The 20,752-nt window shown below is 39.4% G+C and overlaps 1 protein-coding gene across 5 annotated transcripts in view; it reads left to right on the top strand.

Moving 5' to 3' along the window:
* LOC126416158 (TRAF3-interacting protein 1) overlaps positions 1–20,752 on the top strand; it is a 252,874-nt gene that overhangs the window by 92,958 nt on the left and 139,164 nt on the right. For 4 of the 5 annotated variants that reach the window (XM_050083716.1, XM_050083713.1, XM_050083714.1 and 1 more), the window contains one exon: positions 3,715–3,827. The exons of the other annotated variant lie outside the window; for it this stretch is intronic. In XM_050083716.1, the coding sequence (XP_049939673.1) occupies positions 3,715–3,827 (113 nt within the window). The remainder of the gene's footprint in view (positions 1–3,714; positions 3,828–20,752) is intronic. 5 annotated transcript variants of the gene reach the window in all.

Here is a 20,752-nt window from a genome sequence, read left to right on the forward strand (position 1 = left end):
TATTGGTATATCAAGGTTGATGAAGCTGATTGGGGAAAGACTGCCTCCATAACTCCTGATGGCCTGTGTGTGTTTAAAGTTATGCGTTTTGAGCTGTGAAATGCTCCAACCACCTTCAAACATATGATTGACAATCTGCTTTGACACCTTAAACGAATGACGTCTTTGATGGCTGGATGACATTTTTATTTTTTAAAAGACATTTGAAGAACATCTAATCTGCCTGACAAATGTGTTGAAGTGTGTTCAAACTGGAGGTTTCTTCTTGAATCCAGAACAAGACTTTTTTGTCACCCAAGAATTAAAATCTTTTGAATCATGGTGAATGGTGATGGAGTTGATCCAAATCCAGAGAAAATAAGAGCAACCAGAGATTTCCCGACCCCTTGGCACATCCCTGATGTGAGAGGTTTTCTCGGGATGTGTTCATACTAACAGCGATTAATAAAGGACTTTTGTACCAAGACATGTCCCTTGCAATAACTATTGCAGGGAGATATCAAATTTTCCCGGAACAAGGTGCAAGAAAGATCTTTCACTGTCCTTAAGCAGATGCTGACCTCTCTGGTTCTAGCATTGTATGATGAGAATGCTGACATGGAATTTCACATTGATGCTAACAATTTTGGATAAGGGCGGTTCCAATACAAGTTTAGGAAGGTGCTGAAAAGATGTCAGGTTACTCTGATGACAGAGTGCCTTGCAGTTGTTTTGGTCATCAACCAGTTCTGGCTGTATTTATTTGTCAAACCATTTACAGTGGTGATAGACCATCATGCCCTCTGCTGTTTGACTAGCCTCAAGAATCCGAGAGAACTGAGGCTTTAAGAGTGTGACAACAGTTGTGTACAATAGTGGATCAAAACCCAAGGACACAGACTGCCTTTCAGGGAGACCCTTGGAGAACACAACAGCAAGCCTGAAATCTCATTGATTGCTGCACTGAATGGCATTACTGCTGAACTCAGGGTAAATCCAATACTGCTGAAAACCATAGAAGCCTTGGAGGAGGAGGAACAGATCAAAGGAGCATTCCAATTAATTAACAGAGCATTGTATAAGAGGAACTATGATCCATTGGGGCAGAAATAGTTGCTCATCATCTCAGCTTACCTGTGGCCAGCTATCCTTAAGTTTTCACTGGTGCTCCAACATCTGGTCACCTGGGATTCGGGAAGACTCTAGAGAGAATCATACAAAGGATATTTGACCAGTTCCCTACTGTTAAGACACATGTGAGCCACTGTAAGGAATACTGATGACAGAAGCACAAGGTGCAGTTACCTCTGGGACATCTATTGCCAGTCCTGCCTGCAACAGTGCCAAACACTGATTTGAATTCTACCTTTTGGAGAGGTTCCCGAAGTCAGCAAACAAGATTCAATGGATAGCACTCTACACTGACTAGCTCTGCAATTATGCTGTCATCGAGTCAGTACTAACTGCAGAAGCTCCAGAAAATGCAGGGTTTCTTGTGGAAGACATCATTTTGAAGCCCAGAGCACCCAGTGTGATGATCTCTGATTATTGAAAAGTTTTCAGTTGTGGATGGTACTGAAGATAATTTTAGATTCTGATATCGCCACAGGATGACAACTTCCTGTCATCTACGGATGAATGGTCTCACAGAACACTTTAATAAGACATTGCTCTTGATGCACAGGTAGATACTCAGGATGACTCTGTGAAACGCCTCATCACCAGGACCGAAGAAGTAAGGAAGCTGGCTTACATTCAGATCGTGGATGCACAGGAGAAAGCCTGAGAGTGCTAAAATGCCAAGTGACCGGTGAGACTTGGTATGTATTTTTACACCTGTGCAGGAAGTGTGACTACCAGAAATGTTACTGAAGTACAGCTTTGTGTCATATTGTTTCCTTTGTTGATTGTCAGACATCACTTAAGATGTTGAGAGTTATGATACTTTATCAAGGAGACAGAAGTACTGAAATGTCACCTCCATTATCTGTAAGGAGCCCTACTATGGTCCAGAGATACAGATTGATGATGAGAGGTTAAATGAAACAGAAGACCCACTTGACAGTCCCAAAGCTTTGGTGGGAGGAGCTTCCTTCCACTATCATCATATTGAAGAGGTTATAACAACACGACCAGAGTGTGAAGATCTGCCAGTGCCGCTATACGCAAGACCATTGATGGGAGCTAGATCGAGGGCGTTGCAGCTGGCATCAGTGACAACTTCTGGAACAGCAGGTCACTTTATCTCCAGGAGTCAGAACAATTGTCTGAGCTGTGGTGCATTAAGTGTGGTGTAGTGGCTAGCATCACTAGCCGGCATTCTGTGACTCGCTAGTTGAGACCTGGCCACCAACAATTGCTTTTTATTTAGAATTTGTTGTTTCTGGAAAGTTCGTGAAATATTATACATTTGCCATGTTTGTATAGTCTGTAATATTAGATGTCTGTATAAATAATAGCATTCTGGAACATTCCATGTTTGTATGAATAACTACACTTTCCATAAAGGTCAATTCTGTTCTTTGCAGTACTAAGTGTTGATGACCCTGCCTTTGGATTTGGGCTTGCTTGTGATTTAGACATAATAATATTCCAATGTTACTTGTCATTTTGACTGTTTTTGCCTTCAGGCACATTGAAGCTTGCTTTTTAGCTTACAGTGATGCAGACATTGTTTATGCAGGGACTTATCATAAATAAGGCTTTGTTCTCCTACCCATGACATTAGATATTTGTGGCCCAAAGCACACCCCTGTGCTTTCACTAATCAGTTCAGCCAATCTTCCGTATCTATACCTTTTGAGGTGTAGGCCCCTGCCTCGTGAGACTCAATTTGTATCAGTATGACATGTTCAGAGTTAGCTGTGACATTGCCATCCACAGGCTTGAATTATCTGCATCACAGTACCATAAAGATATTGTTGATGATAAGTCCACAACACCTCAACGAAATGCAAGCTTGTGCTAGAGGGCAAGAAACCTATTGTATCCTACTCACCACCTGTCATAGTTCCAGATCCCTTTAAGATTGTTTCCTGCCTATTCCAGTCTAATATGTTTCGGTATCAGTTATACAGTGTAAAACTAAAAAGATATTTATTCATCCAATTTCATCCTATCAGTTTTATTATTTTATTTTGCTATTTCCGTTCATATATTTGAAAATTTTTAAATAGCACCCTTAAGAAATCTGGCCTCCCTCCAACAAATACATTTCACATTCTGAAATATGTGTTTAAGTTTATAAAAGAATTAAAAGGTCTAAAGCTGAGTAGTAAGAGTCAAGAACTGTACAAAACCAAGGAACAGTCCATAAGAAGGACCCTACTGATATCCTATTCAGGAGAAAAGCAAATAAATTAAATGCATTGATCACTTTCGGAAAGAAATAAGGAAGTTAAAACAGGAAAAAAAGAAGCACTAAAGTAATGCATACAATGGAAGCTAGATGCTGTTTACATTAACCAGAGAAGCATGTAGAGGAGATAAGTGTTGTAGGACCTGCTCAGAATAGCTGTTGATGCTGGTAATGCTGGGCATTGATGATTAACACAGCTAGGATGTGATTAAGGCACAATGTTTGTTGTTATTTAAGGGTCCACTTTTTTATTCAAAAGTTTTCTAGTGTGTACTAGTTTTATCTCAGTAATAAACTAGTTAGAGTCCATTTTTGCATTGTTTTAGTAAATGTAGTTCTTTTCTTATTTCAAATTATTAAACATTTTTTGTATTTAGAGGCAACATCTGACAGTAACATAACAGCTCGACCTTCGAAGATTGTTGCCGGACATGAACCTACAAAGACAAATGAACTATTGCAAGGTATTGCAAAGGCATTGGATAAAAAGGTATCAATCTTTCTTTCTTTCTCTTTTAGAATTCAGAATTTCTTCTTTTGCTTTGTTACCCTCACTTTCAGTTTCTGCACTACCCCTGAGTGTCTGGAAACATAATTTGGTGCCACTAATAGACTTTATATACGACCAGAATTTCTTTGGGTTTTGTGAGAGATCTTTTGATAAGATTCTGCTGTGGTAGTCATTGAATGCTTCCTGCATTTCCCATTTGACAGCCAAATGTGTTTCTTTCAGCACCTGTCTAGTGTAGCCCTGTGCTTTATTTTAGATCTAGTGTGTGATAATCACAGCTAAAATCACTAAAATTGATCAAGGCCCCAGGGTGGATTCACTAAAAGATTCTATACAGAATTTTCTTCCGAGTTAGCCAAGAAGAGTAGCAGCAGTGGCCCACAGAACTACCATCCAGTATCCTTGACACCCATCAGCTGTAGAATCTTGCAGGGAGAGGTCCACAATGGTGGCATCAAGCTTTTGAAACCGTCTGTACGTTTATTTAAGTTGTGGGTCCAGGTATCTCACTCTGTAGCCATTTATCCAGGTGGGTCCTCATTTAGGAGTGACCAACAAAAATAAAATAAAATAATAAAATAAAATAAAAATTCGTACTTTTGCTTGAAAATTGATATCTGTAGCTATTGTTTAGCATAGGAACCTGACATTCAGAAGGCTGTTGGTTTGAATCTCACCAGGTATGTCAGAATTTTCTCTTTTTAAATAATTGTTGAAATGACTTTGGTCATAACTTCAATTCAATAAATTAGTTAAGATTTATTTATTTTAATTTCTGGCCCATTGTCACGCCATTTTAATCAATGTATTAACTTTTACATTTACTCTTTTTTCTTCTTCCTGTGTTTCATGTTTAATCTTTGTGCATGTGATTTTCATTTTTTTTTTTTTTTTTTTTTTTTTTTTTTTTTTTTTTTTTTTTTTTTTTTGTCCGCTTGATCATCTTATATTTTCATCCATGTTATGGCACTCATTAATGCTTCTCCATATTTTGTGTATTTGGTTATAAGCTCTTCATTCATTTAAATCTTCATCTCTCTTTTGTTGTCCATAGTGCAATGGGAATTTGTGTTTTAAATGTTTATGTGAAGTTTACCATCCAAAAAACGTACATCTTGCATGTAATGAAAAATACATTTATGATACCATTACACAGCCAGTATATACAGATTATTTTACCTTTTAATGATATGAATATAATAGAGGGAAACATTCCACGTGGGGAAAAACAAAATATATCTAAACACAAAGATGATGTGACTTACCAAATGAAAGCGCTGGCACGTCGATAGACACACAAACAAACACAAACATACACACAAAATTCTAGCTTTCGCAACCAACGGTTGCCTCGTCAGGAAAGAGGGAAGGAGAGGGAAAGACGAAAGGATTTGGGTTTTAAGGGAGAGGGTAAGGAGTCATTCCAATCCCGGGAGTGGAAAGACTTACCTTAGGAGGAAAAAAGGACGGGTATACACTCGCGCACACACACACATATCTATCCACACATATACAGACACAAGCAGACATATACAGAGGCAAAGAGAAACTCTTTGCCTCTGTATATGTCTGCTTGTGTCTGTATATGTGTGGATAGATATGTGTGTGTGTGTGTGTGTGTGTGTGTGAGGAAAAAAGGACGGGTATACACTCGCGCACACACACACATATCTATCCACACATATACAGACACAAGCAGACATATACAGAGGCAAAGAGAAACTCTTTGCCTCTGTATATGTCTGCTTGTGTCTGTATATGTGTGGATAGATATGTGTGTGTGTGTGTGTGTGTGTGTGTGTGTGAGGAAAAAAGGACGGGTATACACTCGCGCACACACACACATATCTATCCACACATATACAGACACAAGCAGACATATACAGAGGCAAAGAGAAACTCTTTGCCTCTGTATATGTCTGCTTGTGTCTGTATATGTGTGGATAGATATGTGTGTGTGTGCGAGTGTATACCCGTCCTTTTTTCCTCCTAAGGTAAGTCTTTCCACTCCCGGGATTGGAATGACTCCTTACCCTCTCCCTTAAAACCCAAATCCTTTCGTCTTTCCCTCTCCTTCCCTCTTTCCTGACGAGGCAACCGTTGGTTGCGGAAGCTAGAATTTTGTGTGTATGTTTGTGTTTGTTTGTGTGTCTATCGACGTGCCAGAGCTTTTGTTTGGTAAGTCACATCATCTTTGTTTTTAGATATACAGGGTGATTCAAAAAGAATACCACAACTTTAGGAATTTAAAACTCTGCAATGGCAAAAGGCAGAGCTAAGCACTATCTGTCGGCGAATTAAGGGAGCTATAAAGTTTCATTTAGTTGTACATTTGTTCGCCATTTCAGCCAATAAAGTTTTTGGTCCCTTTTTCTTCGAAGGTGCTACTGTAACTGGACTACAGTATCTGGAGATGTTAGAGAATTGGCTGTTCCCTGAGCTCGAACAAGAAGCACAACAATTCATATTTCAGCAGGATGGAGCGCCACCATATTGGCACTTATCTGTCCGTAACTACCTGAACGTCAACTACCCGAGGCGATGGATCGGCCGCCAAGCAGCCCGTGACAGAGCATGTCATCACTGGCCTCCAAGAAGCCCTGATCTTACCCCCTGCGATTTTTTCTTATGGGGGTATGTTAAGGATATGGTGTTTCGGCCACCTCTCCCAGCCACCATTGATGATTTGAAACGAGAAATAACAGCAGCTATCCAAACTGTTACGCCTGATATGCTACAGAGAGTGTGGAACGAGTTGGAGTATCGGGTTGATATTGCTCGTGTGTCTGGAGGGGGCCATATTGAACAGCTCTGAACTTGTTTTTGAGTGAAAAAAACCTTTTTAAATACTCTTTGTAATGATGTATAACAGAAGGTTATATTATGTTTCTTTCATTAAATACACATTTTTAAAGTTGTGGTATTCTTTTTGAATCACCCTGTATTTTATTTTATCTTTTGTTTTTTAGCTACTAGATTGGCATTTATAAACATTTAAATATTGTGATACATGAATAAAGATAATTAAAATCATATGAACAAAGATTCAGAATGATAGGAAGAAAAAATAAGGGCAAATGAAAAAGTTAATATGATGATTAACATTACATAACAAAGGACTAGATATTTCATGAATTACACTTACACCAATTAACTGAATAAAAATAGTGATCAAAGTCCTTACAATAACTTTAAAAATAAAAAAAAAATTAAGCACATGACCAAGCTTGAATCCACAAATTCTGCACATCAGGCTTCTACATCAACCAGTTTGCTACTGTTCTGCTATATGTACTACTGTCATTTTTAGAGCTCTAGAACATCACACAAAATTACTTTTTGTCAATGATTCGCAAATGAGAGTCTACCACAGTCATTGGCTGCTGGGTGAGACATCTGGGACTCTTGCATACATCACCATATAGAGGGTTTTGAAAAGTCAGTCCACCCTTGGGAACCTCTCCTTGTCAGAAAATATCTGACCTCAAATGTAATGACATATCTCAAGCAGAATGACTTTATCCATATCAGCTAGCCTACAAAAAATCTAACTTGCATTTCGCTCATGGGACATCCAGAAGGATTTTGATCAAGACAGCTTGCTTACTTATGAAAATTTGATTGCAGGAGGAAAAAATGAGATTTATGAAATAATTGAGTGTTTCTTGCTAGAGTAGACACATGTTATCATGGATAGAGAATCATTGATGGACGTGGAAGTAAGTTCATGCATGTCTCAGGGAAGTGTGTTGAAACCCTTGTGGAATGTTGCATGGCTTATTTTTGTAGTAGGGTTGATAGGAAAGGGTTGTTGAAACAGTCCAGTAGTCGATCTGCAGCTCTCATATTTTACTGGAGTTTCCAATTCTCTTATGTTTTCTGCTGGTCGCCGTACAATATCAATGCTGCAAGGATCCTGCTATGTGGTGTCTTTGAACCATGAGGTAGCTTCTCCACCATGGACTTTGATCTGCAGCATCAATGATGGTGAAAAAGACTTTTTCTTTTTTCTAGTGAAATAACATGCCCAAAGAAGTTGAATTCAATGTACACTGTGTGATCAAAAGTATCCAGACACCCTCAAAAACATATGTTTTTCATATTAGGTACATTGTGCTGCCACTGACTGCCAGGTACTGCATATCCGCAACCTCAGTAGTCACTAGACATAATGAGAGAGCAGAATGGGGCGCTCTGCGGAACTCACGGACTTCGAATGTGGTCAGATTTCACTTGTGTCATATGTCTTTATGTGACATTTCCACACTCCTAAACATACCTATATCGACTGTTTCTGATGTGATAGTGAAGTGGAAACATGGAGGGACACGTACAGCACAAAAGTGTACAGGTTGAACTTGTCTGTTGACTGACAGAAACCGCCGACAGTTGACGAGGGTTGTAATGTGTAATAGGCAGACATTTATCCAGACCATCACACAGGAATTCCAAACTGCCTCAGGATTCACTGCAAGTACTAGGACAGTTAGGCTGGAGGTGAAAAAACTTGGATTTCATGGTCGAGCAGCTGCTCATAAGCCACACATCACGCTGGTAAATCCCAAACGATGCCTCGCTTGGTGTAAGGAATGTAAACATTGGACAATTGAACAGTGGAAAAATGTTGTGTGGAGTGACGAATCACGATATGCAAGTGATGATCTGATGGTAAGGTGTGGGTAAGGCAAATGCCCAGTGAATGGCATCTGCCAGCATGTGTAGTGCCAACAGTAAAATTTGGTGGTGGTGGTGTTGTGATGTGGTCACGTTTTTCATGGACGGTGCTTCCACCCCTTGTTGTTCTGCATGGCACTATCACAGCACAGGCCTACATTGATGTTTGAAGCACCTTCTTGCTTCCCACTGCTGAAGAGCAATTCAGGATTGGCAGTTGCATCTTTTAACATGATCGAGCACTTGTTCATAAAGCATGGTTTGTGGCGGAGTGGTTACATGACAGTAACATCGCTGTAATGGGCTGGCCTGCACAGAGTCCTGAACTGAATCCTATAGAACACCAACTTCGTGCCAGCACTCAGCGACCAACGTTCATACCTCCTCTCAGTGCAGCACTCTGTGAAGAATGGGCTGCCATTCCCCAGGAAACCTTCCAGCAACTGATTGAACGTGTACCTGTGAGAGTGGAAGCTGTCATTCATGCTGAGGGTGGACCAACGCCATACTGAATTTCAGCATTACCGATGGAGGGTCCCACATACTTGTGAGTCATTTTCAGCCAGGTGTCCAGATACTTTTGATTACATAGTTATTTCCTATAACATACCATCCTAATCTCTTCTAATTGTTAGGCTACATAGGCGAAAAATTTTGGCTGGATATTTTCATGAGTGCGTCTCACAAGAGACTCTGAACAAATTTTTACAATAAAATCGAAACATCAGTTGTCTTTTTGGTGATGATTTGTTTAAAGTCATGGAGGTCACATGTGCTCCATGCCCTTCAATCATGGCCTCATAGAGTGTACAACTCCACCCAGCAGGTAGAAGCAACTGTCTGTGTCCCTCTTTGCTGATAACACGGGATTGGCACAACTCGGATCTGCTCAAGGCATCAAAAACCTCCTGAAAGTGGGGTGCTTCCTACTTACTAACTACCTTAACCTGCAAACATCTTTCACTGGCCACTAAAGATCAATGAAGTGAAACATCTCATTCTACCTGAGAAGAGATTTTGTGCTCATAAACTTAGTTCTACAAGGTTTACTGTATTGAAAATAAACATCATTTTTTAGTTATGCAATGTTATTACTTTACAAAATACTTCTGCTGTTTGCACTTCATGTCCCTCTGGGGCTACTAAAGTTTCATTCAGTTCAGTTCGTATTTCACCACTACTTCATGTCATATGTTTACCAAACACAAAATCTATTTTCAGTCCAGGCCCATATGGTATTCGCATATAGTTTCTTTCATTGCAGTCTTTGCCTATCATGGGGATGATTTAAACTTCACTCCTTAATTCAGACATTTTAATTTTGAGTTTATACTTCAGTATCCTCCTTCTGTTCCTATTATCTGGATTACATGATCTCATCTTCATTTAGCTTTGGGTATTCCTATAAGCATAAACGTTTTTGTAGGTTTCTCGAGATATCACACATAACCAATTATCTTGTTTTATTTTCTGCACGTAGATGACTTGGTTTACTATCATCGTCTCCTCACTTCTGGTCTTGGTGAAGGTATCTGTGTTATGTGTATTTGCAAATTAAACTATTTCACTTAATTCTTTAGCTATGGAGATACTTCTGACATTGGAACCAACAGTCCATTTACTCATTTCCAATCTCAGATACTTGCATCCTTAAACCGTGGTGGAAGCATACTCAAAATTTATGACACCTAATTAGCCAGATCCAGACCACATTATTCTAGTCTGGAGAATGCTTCTTTAATGTGAACATAATTCCTGTGCACATTTACACATTATTCTCTGAGCAGATACTTTTCAGTTACATTTCCAGCTGAGACGCCAGTGTCCCTTAACAACTCTCCCTTCATGAAAGTGGTAGAGGTCCATCGTTTCAAGAATCCACCCAACCTAAGGTGTAAGTTATCCCTTCCACAGGTCAGCTTACTCTTTATCCTCCTAACATGTTGCCTTCCGGTACACTGCAACATGGTTTTTTAAAATTCCTGTGTGAAGTGTCTTACCTTGTTTATACTCTCATCAGTAGAAGGAATTACGTCTTCTATGTTTGACTCTGGTGATCATTACCTTGCGTATACTCCCACCTTCCTCGGGTCTTAAATTAATATCTACACCTATTTAACAGTTCTGTGCCGATATTACACCTAAATTGTGTATATTAATCATTTTCATATATTTCAGCTTTATTCTACCTGCTCCGCTTTGTTATAAGTATGTTTAGCTTATTCTGTGATCAATGTATTGAATTTCTTTTTTATCCTCTCCCTATTCTTAATATACTATAAATTGTTGGCCATCTTATAGGTACCTATCAAGATGAATACTAAGTGGTACCTGTAAGTGTCTCCTAATCCTTATAATATTTATACTACAAAGTATATTTACTTGATTACTCATCAGTTCTCATGTATCTTAATTTTTAACCTCATACTTTAATAAATATAGTTGAATTTTTCATATTAGTGATTTTATTTCCACATTAGAATACTCTCTCTATGACAGGAGCATTCTGTTTTATTGATTCTGTTTCTCAGACACCAAATTAATTGATATGCACATGTTCATCTGTCACCTTCTCAGCCAACATGCTATACATGCTAAGAGGTGCTTAGCACTCTTCTTCTCATGCATTTAAAAGATAACTGATTATCATACCTATACATTCAAAATATTGCACATAAGTACCAAAATAATACAATATTCGTACAAAATATACAAAAGATAGATTCAGAATGAATCATATGTTTTTACTATTATAAATGCCAGTCACTTCTAGACACCGTATCAGTATTTGAGTAACTATGTGTACTCTCATATACTACATGTATATTCATATGATACGTGCTGTTCCATATACGTAATTCTAGGATAGGATAGTGAGAGAGAAATTTTTTCAAAAGATTATAGGACAGAAAAAGAGTGAAGAAATTGTTCCACAGAAAACAGAAACATAAATGACAGAACAGTTAACTTGGAATCTGATAGATGTCACTCTGCCGAACTTTCTCAGGATGCAGGTTCCCCTGAACACTTAAATTGTTTTATCATATCTATGTTATATAGACCTTTATCTTGGCCTTTCATAGGTTCTATAAGATATACAGCCTTTGGGTGTGATATATTTACAATCCTTTTGTAGACCACAATACTTTGGAAAACATATACTAGTTTCCTTCTTTATAATGGGATTGTGACGATGATCTTGAACAAGAACAAACTCAAAAATATCAAACATTGGAGTATGAGCACCACTATTAAATTCATGAATCCTCATATCTACATGTCTGTGTAAATGCTGTTATACTGTCTTAAGTATGTTATCTAAATTTTCTTTGGATAAAGATGTTCACTTAAATAATTTCAATAATGATTTCTCAACAAAGGTTTTATTCGTGGTTTCTGCTGGAGGTAATCCAGCAGCCTAATATTGAATGTAAGCAGCACTACACAGGCATGGTTTGCAGGTGCAGACGTAAATACTGGTGCCAAAACTTCTGCAGTAGTAAAAAAAAAAAAAAAAAAAAAAAATAAATAAATAAATAAATAAAATAAAAAGGCAGAAGATGAGTCACCTTTTTTATTTATTTATTTATTTATTTTTTAAATTATATCACCCACCAAAGGAAATAGAAATTCAGTATTACTCATCTTCAGATGGAGCAGCCTTTTACATAAATACCAACAATGCTTTTACAATTCATATACTGTTTCGTCGAATTTTGTGAAGTGGTGATGTTAAAGTACCATAATGAAATGTTTTCATTTAAGTGCCAAATCAGGAAGGAAGTTAATTCTTTTTGCTGTAGGTCTGTGATACGGGATTGAAAAGAGCAATTCACATTATGGCAACTGCGAAGAGACAAATTATTTGAATGTTCCAGTAGCAGGAAAGCCTTTAGTGGGCCAAAATATGGCCAATATCATTCTCTTGAAGTAATTTTAAACTTGTTTGTTAAGGAACAGTATCAGAAATGGTAGCCTGAGAGCAGCGAAATTTAAAAAATTAAGTTATACGAAATTGGTCAAGTGCAAAAAAATTGAAAATTTTAAGGCTAGTCACAACTGGATTTTTCTTTTTTTGAAGCTCTGAGGTTTTTCACTTCGGAGGTGAACTTCAATTGTGCAGAAGCTGACAAAAAATTACAAAGAAAAAGTTATGAAATTTCAGTGCTTCATTTTCACTGGAAACTAATACCTTCTTGGCCAGATAGGGAATACTGACCCACATATTTTGACATGCCATTGAATTATGTGCTTGATGCCAAAGGAAAGAAAGATAAAAGTATTCTTACATTAGGGGGTGAAGAACAGCAGGTGGTCATCATGCTTATGTGCACTACATACAAGTGGACATAAATTAAGCCATTTATATTTTTCAAGTGAAAGACTGTATCAGAATCGGAAATGTTTCCAAATTTTATGAGCAAATGAAAGTGGGTGGTTTTCAGAGGAAGTTATGCTGGAATGGATTAGGCTTGCATTTGATAGTCATCCTGGCCCAATGCTCAGTTTACGCAGGTTGCTGGTGTTAGATGAAAACACAGGTCATACAACAATTAGAAAGCGGAATGTGCTTGGCACTAATTCCAGGTGGAATGACATCAATTCTTCAACCACTTGATGTTTGTCTGAATAAACCATTCAAGGTCAAGCTTAAATGCATGTATACAGACTGGCTTTCAAAAACTGACAGACAGCTGACACCAACATGACATATAAAACACAGAAGTCTGCAAGTGCCAATGAGTTGATGGTACAGGGAAGTGTGTTCCTAATCAGACTGTGCAACAGGCAGTGCTGTATGAAGAACCGAGCAACAAGGAATCTAGTGGTAGTGATTCAGAATTTTTGCATTACGGGTAATTTCTTCAGTGGCTGAAGTTGACACTATTAAGGTTGCCTACTTTGGCTACTTCCACTCATTGATGTTATATGCTATCATATTCTAGGGGAACCAACCACTTGCAAAAAAAGTTTTCACCATCCAAAAAAAAGCAAGCAGAATGATGTGTGGGGTCCATCAAAATCACTCTTGCAGGCACTTGTTTCGGAAGATAGGTATCCTAACAACTGCCTCACAGTATATTTTTTCCTTGCTGACCTTTGTGTGCAAAAATTATTCCATCTACCAAGACAACAGTAAATTCCGTGGTTATAACACCAGAAACAAAGACAATCTACATTTCGAAATGAAATGTCTCACTCTGGTACAAAAAGGAGTTTACTACTCCAGCATTAAGCTGTTCAATGCTCTACCACTACATATCAAATGTGTTCACACGGAACTGCCAAAATTTAAACAAGTTCTCAAAGATTACCTGACAGAGAAATCTTATTATACTGTGGATGAATATCTGAAAGAAAATGTATACCATCACTAAACTTATTGTGTCTAGAAGTACTTCAATTGATTTTATTGTGCATTTGGGCATTAGCACACTTTTTGTAACAACAGATTGGCTGTACATGTATTTACTCTTGTAGGCCTAATATCTGATTTAACTTTGTGCTCTTATCTTTAACCTTTATTTGAAACTACTTTTTCTGTTAAATGGTTGTTATGTTATCTAGCTGACATTGTATCTGTTACTGTATTTATAGTATGTCTTACTTAAAATACGTACAATTTGCCATTGAATTGCCCTTGTATTTATTGTAAGTTTAAATTGAAACCTGTACAATTTGACACGTTCCATATCCTTGTGATTGACTCACTAACTGGATCTGCAGAACAATAAATAAATAAATAAATAATTGATATTTTAAACATTTCATAAAATTTGTATTATGAATCTAATAACATTTTGTTTTATATTTCTTCTTTTAATTTCTGACTGATTTTTGTTCTATTTTGTAAGTGTTGCTACTCATACATTTGAAGACTTCACTAAAAATCTACTATAAAAAGCTGATTAGTAAGCCTGTGTTTAAAATTTACGTCAGTATGGCTGACACTACATCCTGGATGTTTTCCTACCAGTGATGAGAGAGAGTTGCTATGAACCGTGAATTACATACTCTCTTTGCCATAATAATAATACAAATGTAAACATTACACCATGTATTTTTCCATGTTAGCTGCTGCCTCATGTAAATCCTACCCATCAAACAAACTCGAGTGAGACAAAGGCAAATGCGGAAGATTATACATATCGTGTAATGTTTATATTCATATAATTGTTATGCTGAATAGTGATACAGTGAGAAATGAAGCACAGAACAGATTTCTAGCATTGATTTTTAAATCTTCTACAGCTATAAATTCTGTCCAGATTCGTCATGTGGTTCTAATTGTTTGAAAGAGTAAATTAATCTACAAAATAACCTTGCTTAAGCTTGACTGCTAAGCTTATGACTCGAACCCAACCACTGTAGCTGCATATCTTCATCCATTCTACCTAATTTGTATCTCATGTTAAAATGAACCAACTTTGTTTTGATTTTGAAGTGTGTTTATAACTTTTTTCCCCTTGAGTTTAGGGTCTCATTTTTCAGGTGTGGCTTAGATTTGCATGCAGCTTAGATTCGGGTAAATACACTATTCTGCGTATGCTGTATCATTCTACTTACAGTGTTTATAGACAGTGAAAGGCTCACCTTACCTTTTCTGGCACAGGAAATTTCAAATCAGTGTACACTATGCTGCAAAGTGAAAATTCATTCTGGAAACAATCCCCTAAGCTGTAGAGGGCATTTCTCCACAATATCCCTTCCTCCAGGAATACTAGTGCCACATGGTATGCAAGAGAAATTCTGTGAAATTTGGAAGGTAGGAGGGGAGGTACAGGTGGAAGTTAAGCTGTGAGGCAGGTCCCAAATCATGTTCAGATAGTTTACTTGGTACAGAACCTTGCCAGGTCTGAGATTGGAGTTGTGGTCTGGCAAGCAATTGTAATCTGCCACAAAGTTTCAGATCAGCACACACTCCAATGCAGAGTAAAAATTCGTTTTGAATAACAAAAACTATTTTGGAAATTTGTGGTAAGATCTTATGGGACCAAACTGCTGAGATCATCGGTCCGTAAGCTTACACACTACTTAATCTAACTTAAACTAACTTATGCTATGGGACAAGACACACACCCACGCCTGACAGGAGGAGTTGCACAAACCATGACAGGACGCCCCAGACCGTGAGGCTGGGGGGGGGGGGGGGGGGGGGGAACCTTAATACATTTAGCTTAACTCGTGAAAACTGATAATATAACTAAACAGCAAAAATACTCATATTTAGTTAGCAACAAGATTTGTCATCAGTTACCAACATATCTTTAATAAATACACATATAAGTGACACAATATTTTACAATGAACATACTGTTGGATTAAATTTCTCCCTTTGTTGCATTTTATTGGTCCATAAATCAAATGTTCATATCAGTACCAGTACAGTAACAGTACCACAATGTTGACAGCTGTCACATACTCCATGTCGGAAAGTCCCTGCCCTGCAGTCTTGCCACCTGTGTGCATTTCCGGGGCGGTGGGAAGCGAGAGCTGTCCAAATATGCCAATAAATTTGTGGCCAGCAGACTCTTAATTTGTCAGTCTCCAGCACAACAGACGTCACACTCTTCCTCCCTCTCCCCCGCCTCAGTGCCACCCCTTCTAATATGTAGAGGAGGTGACTGAGCCTCCAGCACTTACATTCATCACATTCTGGGGGGAAAAATATAACTGCTTGTTTCATGAAATTAAGTTAATAGGTATCTTACCAAGTTTCAGAGTCAATACAAAGGCATATTTCATTGACCACTTCTACAATGTGCATTAATTCCCCTCATAGATATTTAAGAACTTCTTATTAACTGCTTAAAACTTCAAAGTACATTTAGAGATTTTATTGTTATAAACTGTATAATGACTATGTGTTGTAGAGAAATACTGTGTGAAGTTTAATTACTTGCAAAATGCAGAAACCAGCGATATTTTATATAACATTATAAAGCCAATAGGCATTTCAGCCTTTCACCCAACTGATAAACTTCTGTCTCTGTCACTATAATGGTTTTATTGAATACAGATGCCTTTTGTTCTGTAACCTGTAGCCCCTTTTCCACCATTGTATGCATTGCACAGACACTTTTAGTTTCACTGAGTCACTGATGCAGCACAACATTTGCCATGTGGCTGAGTCTCGTAGGTTCACAATCACCTCTGTGCTCTACAGTATACAGAGACTAGAGATACATGGTGACATGGGGGGCAGGGGGGTGGGGGGGCGCTGGTGCTTTGCCTCCTGTTGTACCCTGTGCCTTACAGTGAGGTAGCAGGTCTGAACAATACGGGTTTTCTCTGGCTGTCGGTGACCAGTTCATCGTAGGTGGTTAGAAATATGGAACTTAATTTCCCGAGCATATGCGCTGGCAGGTCGATAGACACACAAACAAACACAAACACACACAAAATTCTAGCTTTCGCAACCAACGGTTGCTTCATCAGGAAAGAGGGAAGGAGAGGGAAAGACGAAAGGATGTGGGTTTTAAGGGAGAGGGTAAGAAGTCATTCCAATCCCGGGAGCGGAAAGACTTACCTTAGGGGGGAAAAAAGGACAGGTATACACTCGCACATACACACACACACACACACACACACACACACACACACACACACACACACACACATATATCCATCCGCACATACACAGACACAAGCAGACATTTGTAAAGGCAAAGAGTTTGGGCAGAAATGTCAATCGAGGCGGAAGTAAAGAGGCAAAGATGTTGTTGAACGAGCCATGTGTGAAAGCACCCATGTGATTTACCAACTGACCTGCCTACGCTGTGAAGCTTTCTATGTGGGAATGACCAGCAACAAACTGTTCGTTCGCATGAATGGACACAGGCAGACAGTGTTTGTTGGTAATGAGGATCACCCTGTGGCTAAACATGCCTTGGTGCACGGCCAGCACATCTTGGCACAGTGGTACACCGTCCGGGTTATCTGGATATTTCCCATTAACACCGACCTGTCAGAACTCCGGAGATGGGAACTTGCCCTTCAGTATATCCTCTCTTATCGTTATCCGCCAGGCCTCAACCTCCGCTAATTTCAAGTTGCCACCACTCATATCTCACCTGTCTTTCAACAACATCTTTGCCTCTTTACTTCTGCCTCGACTGACATCTCTGCCCAAACTCTTTGCCTTTACAAATGTCTGCTTGTGTCTGTGTATGTGCAAATGGATATGTGTGTCTGTGCGTGTGTATACCTGTCCTTTTTTCCCCCTAAGGTAAGTCTTTCCGCTCCCGGGATTGGAATGACTCCTTACCCTCTCCCTTAAAACCCACATCCTTTCGTCTTTCCCTCTCCTTCCCTCTTTCCTGATGAAGCAACCGTTTGTTGCGAAAGCTTGAATTTTGTGTGTATGTTTGTGTTTGTTTGTGTGTCTATCAACCTGCCAGCGCTTTTGTTTAGTAAGGCTCATCATCTTTGTTTTTAGATATATTTTTCACACGTGGAATGTTTCCCTCTATTATATTCATATCATTAATTTGAACCCAACAGTTACGTTTGTTATTGTCACTGGTGCATTTCGAAATCTTTTCTGTCGTCTTATTTTCTCTTTCTGTTTTTGCCAGTAGTTTCACTTTGTATTCACCTTCTCCTTTTTACCATAATCTACTATACAATTTTATCCTGCCGATACATACTCAATAATATGTAATACGTAATAATACGTAACCCACTTCCAAACCATAATCAAAAAAAAAATTTTTTTCCGCTTTCAGCACTACCGCTGCTATAAAATCCTCCGTTTCTGGTTCACAAACAGTTCCTTTCACCTATTAAACAACCATTTCGGCTAGTTCTAATAACTTTTGCTTTATTTCCATTTCCATTTTTCTCACATCACTGATCATTTTTAGCCGCTTCCCACAGGTTTTAACGTCATTATTTCTTTTTCAGACAATTGTTAGCCTCATTTTCATAATCTGCCACCACAAAACCACTCCTTTTAATACATTTACACGTAGTTTTTTCGAAATTTTCTTGAATTTCTCCACCCTTTAACGTGTTTTGGCGGCAACACAACCACCTAACCTTTATGCACATCGTTGTCTACCTACACAAGTTCACCACAGGATCAACATAGCCCAGCTCTAACCAACACTTCTTCGCCTTTTTTAACACCAGATCTCCAGTTGCTTTCTAGTTCACCTTTATCTCTCCCCATATATTTTTATTTTTATTTTCATTTTCATTTCAGCCTCATGTTACACTTTCCACCTTCTAATACCATGTCACCCTCACAACACCCCCACAAGACCCCATTAAGTTTTATTTACATTCCCTCCGCAAAAATGCCTTCGCCCTAGCCAGATTACACTCCCATATTTTATTTTCTCAGGCTTGTCTGACATTTGGCATTACCCCCAAAGGCCTCACACTTAAAGTTCCCATCTCTGGCTGCAACCCTTCTTTCCATCAGTCCCTATACCAGTTCCAAACTGAACAATCCATTGCCCTCACCCACCTAACCCTTCACCTACACATCAACTCAGCCAATGAACACACCCGTCAACTCCTATCCTTAATAAAAGTCCTCAATCTTTCCTCTCCCACATCCACACCGGCTGTTCAGAGCATCCTCCTACAGGCCAACCGCAAATTAGAACAGCATGCCACCCTCCACCTTAAAAAAACTATCCAATCTCCTGGTTTTCCACCTCCGGAAAGGCAACTCACTCACCCTTCACAACCTTTCCAGCAAACCTCAACCTCCTCTCATTGCACACAAACCCAGTCTCTCCCATCTACTCAATCTCCCACTTCCAGCTCCACTCCCTCCAAAACCTCAAAATTGCAATCAACACAATCTGGAACCACAACACCCTAATTCAGTAGTTAACCTTTCCTCCAAACCTCTCTCCCAATCCAAAACCTATCCAAAGGCCTCACCTTCAGCCCCACTCCCAGATTCAACCAAACAGCCCTTGTCAAAGATTTACTGTCCTACACTCGTACTCTCTGCTGGAAATATCACTTTGCCACGAAGAAAAATGATCCTAATCCTACTCCTAATGGTCCAACTCCCCAAGACACTATCCAAATTGAACCCTGCCTGGAACAGTTCCGTCCTCCATCACAGCGGGACCCACCTGCTCTCCCTCAAAATCACCCCCTCCAAACCTTCCAGGAATTTCTGGCTTCCAGCCTTGCCTCTCAATCCTTCATAAAAAACCTTAATCCTACTCCCAACATCACCACTGCTGAAGCCCAAGCTATCCGTGATCTGAAGGTTGACCGTTCCATCGTCATTCTTCCGGCGGACAAGGGTTCCACGACAGTGGTACTTGATCGTCGGGAGTATGTGGCTGAGGGACTGCGTCAGCTTTCAGACAACACCACATACAAAGTTTGCCAAGGTAATCCCATTCCTGATGTCCAGGCGGAGCTTCAAGGAATCCTCAGAACCTTAGGCCCCCTACAAAACCTTTCACTTGACTCCATCAACCTCCTGACCCCACTGACACCCCGCACCCCTACCTTCTACCTTCTTCCTAAAATTCACAAACCCAATCATCCAGGCCACCCCATTGTAGCTGGTTACCAAGCCCCCACAGAACATATCTCTGCCTACGTAGATCAACACCTTCAACCCATTACGTGCAGTCTCCCATCCTTCATCAAAGACACCAACCACTTTCTCGAACGCCTGGAATCCTTACCCAGTCTGTTACCCCTGGAAACCATCCTTGTAACCATTGATGCCACTTCCTTATACACAAATATTCCGCATGTCTAGGGCCTTGCTGTGATGGAGCACTTCCTTTCACGCCGATCACCTGCCACCCTACCTAAAACCTCCTTCCTCATTACCTTAGCCAGCTTCATCCTGACCCACAACTTCTTCAATTTTGAAGGCCAGACATACCAACAATTAAAGGGAACAGCCATGGGTACCAGGATGGCCCCCTCGTACGCCAACCTATTCATGGGTTGCTTAGAGGAAGCCTTCTTGGTTACTCAGGCCTGCCAACCCAAAGTTTGGTACAGATTTATTGATGACATCTTCATGATCTGGACTCACAGTGAAGAACTCCAGAATTTCCTCTCCAACCTCAACTCCTTTGGTTCCATCAGATTCACCTGGTCCTACTCTAAATCCCATGCCACTTTCCTTGACGTTGACCTCCATCTGTCCAATGGCCAGCTTCACACGTCCGTCCACATCAAACCCACCAACAAGCAACAGTACCTCCATTATGACAGCTGCCACCCATTCCACA

The sequence above is a fragment of the Schistocerca serialis genome, chromosome 8, assembly GCF_023864345.2.
Source record: "Schistocerca serialis cubense isolate TAMUIC-IGC-003099 chromosome 8, iqSchSeri2.2, whole genome shotgun sequence".
In the NCBI taxonomy this organism is placed as follows: domain Eukaryota; kingdom Metazoa; phylum Arthropoda; class Insecta; order Orthoptera; family Acrididae; genus Schistocerca; species Schistocerca serialis.